At 35.8% G+C, this 9,201-nt stretch overlaps 1 protein-coding gene across 1 annotated transcript; it reads left to right on the top strand.

Annotated features, from left to right (window-relative positions):
* The first annotated feature begins 1,355 nt into the window (after nucleotides 1-1,355).
* Nucleotides 1,356-8,858, top strand: LOC104094516 (peroxisomal adenine nucleotide carrier 1-like). Its single transcript, XM_009600468.4, has 5 exons — nucleotides 1,356-1,674; nucleotides 6,351-6,582; nucleotides 7,425-7,571; nucleotides 7,707-7,867; nucleotides 8,320-8,858. Exons 1-5 carry the CDS (start codon nucleotides 1,532-1,534, stop codon nucleotides 8,597-8,599), a joined length of 963 nt encoding a protein of 320 aa, XP_009598763.1. The 5' UTR covers nucleotides 1,356-1,531; the 3' UTR covers nucleotides 8,600-8,858.
* The last annotated feature ends 343 nt before the right edge of the window (nucleotides 8,859-9,201 follow it).

The following is a 9,201-nucleotide window of genomic DNA, read 5'->3' as shown; positions in this document are numbered from 1 at the left end:
TGGCCCAAGTACCCATTTAACTCACCCAACCAAAAAATGGTTTTACTATCAATATATTAACGTTAAGAACTCTTTGTTTTCAAACTACAGGCAAATCTAACACGATTACTATTTGTTCATGTTAATAGTAAGAAAGACGGTCATTGTTTTTTAACTTTTGGCTAATGGTCCATGTTAAGCGGTTAATATATTAATGTTAAGCAGTTCCGATTACTTTGTTTTGAAATTATAGGTAAAACTCTCTCTTTGCGTTTGTTTAATTGAAAATCACCTAATATTCAATTTGCTATAGTTCCGTGATCTACAAGGACCACATGAATAGCATTAAATAGCCACTTTAAACTCTATCACCAACACGATTACAGAAGCTTGCAAGTCTGGCTCATAATTGAAATTGTGCATTTACCTAATATTCATTTCAAACTATAATATGAACACAAGTTTTAGCAAACGAAAGACACAGATAATGTGCCTTAAGAAGTGTTTCACATAGGTATTTCATCCAAAAAAAAAAAAAATGTTGCACATAACTAACAAAAGATGGTAAATAAATTATTCCTAAATTTTTTTAGAGTTTCTACTCTAATTTTGCTTAAGAGGGCCAATCAACTCCATCGCCAGCTGCATCTCCATGAAGTCATGAACCAGCAAAAGAAGAAAAAAAAAAGTTAATTAATGGAATTAAATTAAAAAGGTATATCAAGGACTCGTTGTCTAAGCTATGATTGACTAATTTGATAAGTTCTATGTAAAACATCGTTTGATTTCACGAAGGAATATGTGAAAATATGAATAGACTAGAAATTTTTAACGTAGACTCATTTACTTGATAGGTAGGTTTGATAAGTACTCGGGTCATGAGTTAAATATATTTTATTAATAAAAAACAAAGTTTTAATATGATATGGTATATTAAATGTGTAGTTTTTATTTTTGAGTCAAAAAATTATTATTGGGTGACTTTATTGTCCTAAATAAAACAAAAGTGATTTTGATAAGATATTCCGGCACCATCAAAGAAATTTATAGCCTGTTTGGCCAAATTTCTCCAATCTTAGAAGTATTTTTTTTTCAAAGTTAGAAGTGTTTGATCAAACTTTTGAGAGAAAAAAATATTTTAGGAGAAACAGAAAAAAATAATTTCTTTTCAAAATTATTTTTTGAAAAGTATTTTTTAGAAAAGTATTTTTTTTAAAAATACGCTTAAAAATAGCTTTTAAAAATTTGATAATTGATAATTAGAAGTATTTTTTAAATTAATTAATCAAAATTAAAGATATATGCACTTAGGCCAAAAAGCGCCTTAGTGACAAGTCCATCGCATCACGTTTCCGACTCCCAATGTGCCTACTTAAAAACCCCAACTTAATCTTTCCGACACCAATCTTTGTCACGCCCACTTTTCTGGCGAAGTGCCAGCACCTCAATCCCACCACTATCTGCTTCCTTTCCCTAAAGATTTCTTCAAAAATTCAGTTAAATTTACTTGTTCTTGATTCTTTGCTGTTGTTTAGATAAAGAGTATTCTATTATGGCTTTAAATATGGAGTCTTTGGCTGAGGCAACTTCTGGTGCGGTAGGATCTTTGCTAAGCACCACTATATTATATCCTTTGGATACTTGCAAGAGCAAATATCAAGCTGAACTTCGAGCTCATGGGCAGGCCAAATACAGGTCTGTGTTTTATTTTCTTTGATATTTTTTTGCCTTTCTTTCTTTATCTCTGTTTTTAATTTTTGTTTTAAAGGGAAAATGGGGGAGGGGATTGCACGGAGAATCGAACACAATTTTTGATCGTCTCGGGTTTTTTTTAATAGTGTAATTATCTGTCGTATAATGTGTCTTGACAGTATGACTTTTCATTGAATGTTCAGACAATTGATCATATTTTGGCAGTCAGCCTACCCAGCCCTCCCCATTTAGGGAGACTTGGGATGTTGTTACATTTATATTTGGTCCTGTATATTGAAGTGAAATGAGTCTGAATAGAGCAGAACGAATGTGGCGGTTTATATAGCTGACACAATTAGTTTGAGATTGAGGTGTAGTTCATTAAATTGGTTAGTTTATTGATAGGTTTTTATTCAAGGGTTTGGAGATCGGATACACCAAACAAAAATTTTTAAATATAGATTACTTTTGGATAATTTTCTAACTGTCCTAGAAAAGTATAATTAGGAGAAGGGTTTGTTCCTGATGAATTTTGGTAGCAAGGTTTCAATGGGTTCTGATGTAGTGATAAAGTTTGGATCTTAATCCACATTTTATATCACCTGTCAACCTTTTTGATGCCTGAAGTAGAGCTCATTGTTGAGGACTTTTAAGACCTTCGAGCTCTCCGCCGGTTGATTCTGAAATATTGAGCCTCAGTGGTGAGAGGATAAAAAAGGGGGTGGTATTACATGAGATTGGAACTGAAAAGCACCAAAGGAGAAGGTTGTCAAGCAAGGCATTTGAGGATATAAACAGCATGGCATCTGTTTAAAAGTTGAGAAAGATGTAGCAGGTTAGAGCTTCTGGTCTCCAACATAAGTTATAAATTTCTTCTTCATCTCCATTTCGCTGTCTGATAGACTGACAGTGTGGAACCTTTATCGATATTACATCATCAACTCTCCAAATCAGAAAGGAGGCTGGACTGGAACTAGTGCTTCTTTGGAAGCTCAAGGATAAGCTGCCAGCGGGATTCCATGATGTCCTAGCCAACCGGTGGTTTGGGGGGAGGGGAAGATTGGCAGAAAGTCAACACATAATAAAGGAGAAATTATCTCAAGGGTTGCCAAACCCATTGAATGAAATGTATACTACTAATTACTAATTGCATGGAGAATGCTTAGAGGAAATCATTCATAAACATGGGCAAGCATGACTGTGTGACTCTTTCAGAAATAGCAAAAACGAATATATAGGAATCTGTGTATACATTTTTTTTTTATGACGGTAGTGTTCAAGCCAGCTTGCACACACCTCGACTATTCCACCAGGTATGTTACCTCCCACCAACACAGATACCAGTAACTCTGGCAACCAAAGCTTAGGCAGATGAAAAGAAATCACCCTCTCTTTTTTTGCCACTTCTGGGAATCTGTGTATTCATTTTTGAAGTAAATTGTTAGAGGGGAATCGTCTCCATTTTACCCATAATTAATATAAAGATTTAATGGTCAATTTCTGAATTGATAAAGAATGAAACGTAAAATCAAAACTTTTCTAACACAGAAATATGCCTTTGATGCACTTTTTAAGAGTCATCTATTGTTTTGAAAAATGATAACTTTTTATATTTAAAAGAAATCGAAATCTGAAACCAAAGAAGACCAAGTTGTCAAAGTATTTTTGGCATTGCTTATTTACTCTTTCAACGTACCTAACTTGGAAAAGAGCTCAAAATATTCAATCAAAAATTCTGACTTGGTGGTCGGCTTGAGTTTCTTGCGAAAGCTAGAGTGCAAAAAGCTCCTTAACGGTCACCCTTAATGAATGCACATGCCACATGATTCAGTTTAAGGAGTTATTATCAACATGGGGGGCGGGGTTGAGGCCTATATATGTTTACGAGGATTGTCTCTAGAGTAATGGTTAAAGAGATTCAAGGTTAGTGTGAGATTTCATGTTCCAATGCTGTTAGCACCATTGCGCTACCTTTACTGAGTCCTTTTAGTGAAAATTCTAGGTCTTCCCCTGATTGTCAAATGGTGGTCAAAATCACAACCCAAGAGGTCCCTCCCACATTAGATAACATGTGGTGTTTTATGTGAACACCTTCATACATCGAGATCTCCAGATACCATTTGTGCTTTTGGCACATCTTGTGGTCAATTAGAATTTTAGCTACAAGAGAACATAGTCCATTTCTATTGTTAGTAGTCGTATATACCATCGGAACACAAGATGCATGTTTATTTTGTGTACAAGTGGAATTGTCAGGATTGTGAAAAGCGGTCGCTTCCTCGCTTAAAGCGAGAAGCGAAGCGAGGCGAGCCTATGACCGCTTCTGCTATATGAAGCGACTCAGGTAGGCAAAAACGTGCGCTTCCCACTAAAAAGCGAGAAGGAGGCGACCGAAGCGAGCGCTTCTCTGTTTTAAACACCTGCCAACCTATTTAATTAAAAAAGAAAGGTGTTCTTTTATTAAAACATACGACCATCAGCATCAGAGAGAAAGAGGTGACTAGGATTCCAAGTCTTGTACACTTTTCAACTTCAACATACGACCAGCAGCAACAGGTATGTGATTTCTTCTTCTTTTTCTTTCACTGTTTCAGCGTTCAAATAGCAGCGAAATGCTGGCAAATTTTTTTTTTCCCTTTGGTTCTTCTTTCTCATTCTTCTCCTCTTCGTTGAAATGCTGCCCAGTTCTTCTTTCACTGTTTTTATGCTGCCCAGTGTTTAACAGAATGGTATATTTTAATATTCAAATGATATATTTATTTTAATATTTATTTTTAAAATTCCGCTTCAATTCAAAAAAGCGAGCGCTCCGCTTCTCGCTTTAAGCGAAATGGGGGTTGTCGCTTTTCTGACCAAAGAAATGGTGCTTAAAGTACTCCTGATTGAGCGTTAACTGTGGCGAAAAGCTACGCATGGAAGATAAACATGTCTCCTCTAGCTATTGATCCTTTACATGTATAGATCTCACCATTCGTTCTTTATATTTCAATGCAAATTATGTTGGATGCCGATTCTTAAGAACTGATTTGCACTACATTCTACAGGAAGATAAAAGAAGCGTCAAAAAGTTTATTTCGTCTTAAATTGGAGGATTTCCTTGAGATACCTGACATGAAAGCAACTTTCATAAAAATAATAGTACCATTATTTTTCAAAAGTAACTATTATTCTTCTCTACCGTTGTACCTTCAGATGCCTAAATTTCACATTTGTTCCTCTTCATAGTTTGCGTTTGATCTAAATATGATTTGATTGGAGTTAGAGTTGATGCGCGATAAGTCCCCAATTTGTAGAACACCCACCTTTCTATGGATTTGGTGGAGCCTATATATGAAATGCCAATTATGGACCAGCCAGCTTGACTTCATAAAATTGGAGGCAGCATGTGGACCGAACAGATTACCCAGTAGATTATTCGAGACACCGACATATCTTTAAAAAAAGGCAGAGGCAGTGGCCGCTTGTGTGCGCTATGCACTAATTAGGTGGATCTACTTTAAGAGACTTTCACAATGCAACACTGTATCTTGAGGGGCTGCTAATGCTCTCCAGGAATCTTCTTTGTCTCCCATAAACATAAAGTGTTTTAGGCTAATGTGCATTTTTTCCTTAAATACTGCATGGTGTGAGCTTTGCATTATGCAATTTGTAGACTAAAGCAGGTCTTGGCTCGTAGAAGGATAGGTTGATAACTCGATCCTTTTCCAAAAAGATATATAAAATAGATATAATGTTTATTTCGTCTATACTAAATTCTTCAATAAACCAATTTCTCCCTCATGTATGTGCATATATATGCACGTATGTATCCATACAGACATATCTGGTAGCGTCCCTCCCACTATTTCCTGCGTAGCTCTGTCCCACATTGTGGCATTCAGAGGTGGACCCGGGATTTGAAGGTCGGGGTGCACTTTTGGATTCGACCAAAATTTGCTTTGTATAAGATGCCTACTACTTATATATCACAATTTTCTAAAGACATACATATATACTTGCATGGAAGTTTTATCGAATTTTACGGGTGCCGGTGACCCTCTCGGTATAGCATAGGTCCGCCCCTAGTGGTAATGATTGTAAGTGTTTTTTCTTTCCATGGTGTTACTTTTGTTAAAGAAATTTGTTCTCTCTTGTTCATTGTTTATTTAAATATCTCTAACGGATTTTGTATCCAAGTATGAGTAGTAACGTGATTGTATGAGCTCTTTTGAAGGCCTCGTGGGAAGCATTGGTGTTTTGTTTCATCTGTGTTTCTGTCTGCTGTGGAAATTGATTTCAACCTGAAATTGAATCAGTAAATTTGTTTAGTTTTCTCTTTATAGTTTTTATATACTTTGATCTAACTGATTTATTCTTTTCGTTTTTAGCTTGGTCCCTCTAGCTTGACTTAATAAGGAATGACGATGATATCTGAAGGCCCTGGAACTGGTTACTTAAGACTTGGAAAAGATTTTCTTTTAAATGAATAGTGGTAATTCTAATTGAAGATCAATGGACTTAGCCGTTTAGTTTAGTTTCTTATGTGTCTTATATTGAGTATTATTCGTTCAATAGGAATCTGATTTGAGAAATATTTACTTAGTTCACTATTTCCTAGCTTGTACCCTATGATTCTCTCATTCTACAAAAATGTGAATATAGATGCTCTTGATGTGACAATCGATCTGCTTCATGTGCAGGAATACCCTTGATGTCTTGTTAGAGGCCATTTCTTCTCGGCAAGTTCTTTCACTCTACCAGGGTCTTGGGACAAAGAATGTGCAGTCTTTTGTTTCATCTTTTATTTACTTCTATGGATATGACTTCTTCAAGAAACTATACTTGAAGAGAAGTGGATTTAAATCCATCGGAACAAGAGCTAACTTAGTAATTGCTGTTGTAGCTGGAGCATTTACAGTCATAATAACCCAGGTGAATCATAATTGGCAGTTCTACTATGACTAGACTTGACTTTAATATTCTCAGTATTGAAGAGAAGGTTGCCTGCAATTAGTCAACTTATGAAGTTTTGGTTATCTGAATTGCTCTGCTTTTAAAGCTCTAATGGCCTGCTTCCTGGCCTAGTTGAAACGGCAAAAGGAATGGTTATTTTTTATCATTGTCTTTAAAGGGTGTGCCTCTGGAAACTGGTTAAATGCTAAAAGTAGGTTGCATGCTTCTGTTGATGGTTAGAACTCAAACGGACCTCATGCATGTCGTTCTCTTTCCATAGAGTATTATCTGTTGGTTTTCTTAAATCATTGAGACCTCATACATTTATAGCTTTTGTAGAAAAAAAAACCTTGATTTCTTACTAATCAAAATAAAAACATTGATTTCTTCGATAGCTGCATAATCAATCTTTCTGATAAGAAAGCATACTTTTCGTTGTCTTTCACTTGAGCGATCTACACTTGTAAGCCGGATGGCCTATTGAAGAGAGAGAGGGATGGAGGGAGGGAGTCTTTTTGATATTATATTTATTGGAATATATGAAAGGGATTCTAGGAAGCTCTTACTTCCCAGTTTAGATTCGTGCTTAATGCTTTTAAGGATTTAATAGAGCAAGAAAGTTGTACTGCTCTATTGAAATGAAACCATATCTGACAACCACTGTGTAGAGAAAGGTTCTATGGCAGTGGATGCGGATGTGTCTTCTATTCTGGTTGCACCTTCTGGGCTTTTGTTGCTCCAACTTTTTACTTTTGTTTCTGTTAAGGTTTCTTTTTTATTCTGTTCTTCCATTGATCTGAAGTTTTACTCTGTCATTGCAGCCTCTGGATACAGCATCTTCAAGAATGCAAACAAGCGATTTTGGGAAATCCAAGGGATTCTGGAAAACCCTCTCGGAGGGCACTTGGAGTGAAGCATTTGATGGTCTAGGAATATCTATCATTCTCACTTCAAATCCGGCAATTCAGGTATTTACATGTTTTACTTTCTGATGTGAGCCAACTTATGATAGAAAGTATATTCAGTGATATGAGTGAATGATAGAAATTATATTCAGTGATATGAGTGAATAATTTCCAGTTGCAATATATGGTGTTGTGCAGTACACGGCCTTTGATCAATTTAAAGCAAGAATGCTGAAGGAGAAGATGAAAAGCAAAAGAGGGGTGGAATCATCTCCAGAATCTCTTTCTGCTTTTTCCGCTTTCATATTGGGGGCAGTCTCAAAATGTTTTGCCACCTGCATCACATACCCATTGATAAGGCAAGATTCCATTGAGCAATTCTTGCTCAAGCAATTTCCTTTCCCATTTTACACTTTCACTCTTTTGATACCATCCATATTAAGGAGTTTCTTGCTGGGAATATCTCTTTATGTTTTAGATGTGATCCTGTGTTGATAAACTTGTTTGACCAAATGCACTGTTTAATCTTTTTCTGCAACCAATGCCAAATAGAACAATCTATGCCCAGTTGTATCAAACATGTAGGACACTTGAATATCTGTTTTTTTCCTATTGGTAATTACCTAGTCAGACATAATTTTGCTCTAAAATTGGAATATGATTGCCTGAGTTATCAAGATTCAGTTGGGCATTAATTGGATTATCAGACTACATTTGACATCTTATTCCTGCTATAAATCTTGCATGTTGATGTCTTCCCTTTCTTCTAGCATCAACATAAACTTACTCATATCATATGCCTCGGGTATAGGTGTAAAGTCATGATACAATCTGCTGAATCCGAAGAAGATGGGGAGGATGAAGCCGAGTTAAAAGCCCGAAAAACAATCTCTGGATCCCTTCGTGCCATATGGAAAAAGGAAGGGCTAATGGGATTCTTTAAAGGGTTACAGCCTCAGATCCTGAAGACCGTTCTAAGCTCAGCATTGCTGTTAATGATAAAGGAGAAGATCTCAAAAACCACATGGGTTTTGCTGCTAGCTGTGAGGAGATATCTGTTCCTAACAAGGGCCAGACTAAAGAGCTCATGAAATTCTCTTAGAAGAGTTGCTGCATCATTCAAATGTAACAATGCATATTAGCTTGTAGGGCCTTGTTTGAGACGTGGAGCCACCTTTGCACGGATAAAATGTTTCATCTAATAGTGTAACTTTCTTTTAGTTTTCCTGTTATAATGTTATTCTTTATATAATCTTTGTATTTCTTATTTCTATATACAATAACTACAATTTTCTGGCTGTTTCTATTCTGTTATAAATAAAGTGAATGCATGTGGCTGTATTTAATCCATCCATACATTTTATTCAATATACTACTTGGATAGAGGTACCTATTAATTCTTAGGATGTATCTAGTGTAAACGATAAATAGGGTACCTTTTGTCCATGGAAGAACACACTTGAATACTTGATGAAATAAGAAAAGCTTCTCCTCGCTATTGTCTATTTTCGTTTTATATTGCTCTATTTGTATCAATTTTACAATACGTTATCAGAACGAGTCTCTTACCAATTGAGATTATCTGCTTCAACTGGATTTTATCTTCTTAAAAGTGTTAGTTAATCTTTTCTCCGGTTCGGGTACACTTTCATTTGCTTATACCGTTTTATGGACCTTATTCTAGCTAACAATT

Source organism: Nicotiana tomentosiformis, chromosome 9 (assembly GCF_000390325.3).
Source record: "Nicotiana tomentosiformis chromosome 9, ASM39032v3, whole genome shotgun sequence".
Classification (NCBI taxonomy): Eukaryota; Viridiplantae; Streptophyta; class Magnoliopsida; order Solanales; family Solanaceae; genus Nicotiana; species Nicotiana tomentosiformis.
Note: the sequence above shows the minus strand (reverse complement) of the source record. Positions and strands in the feature narration are given on the sequence as shown.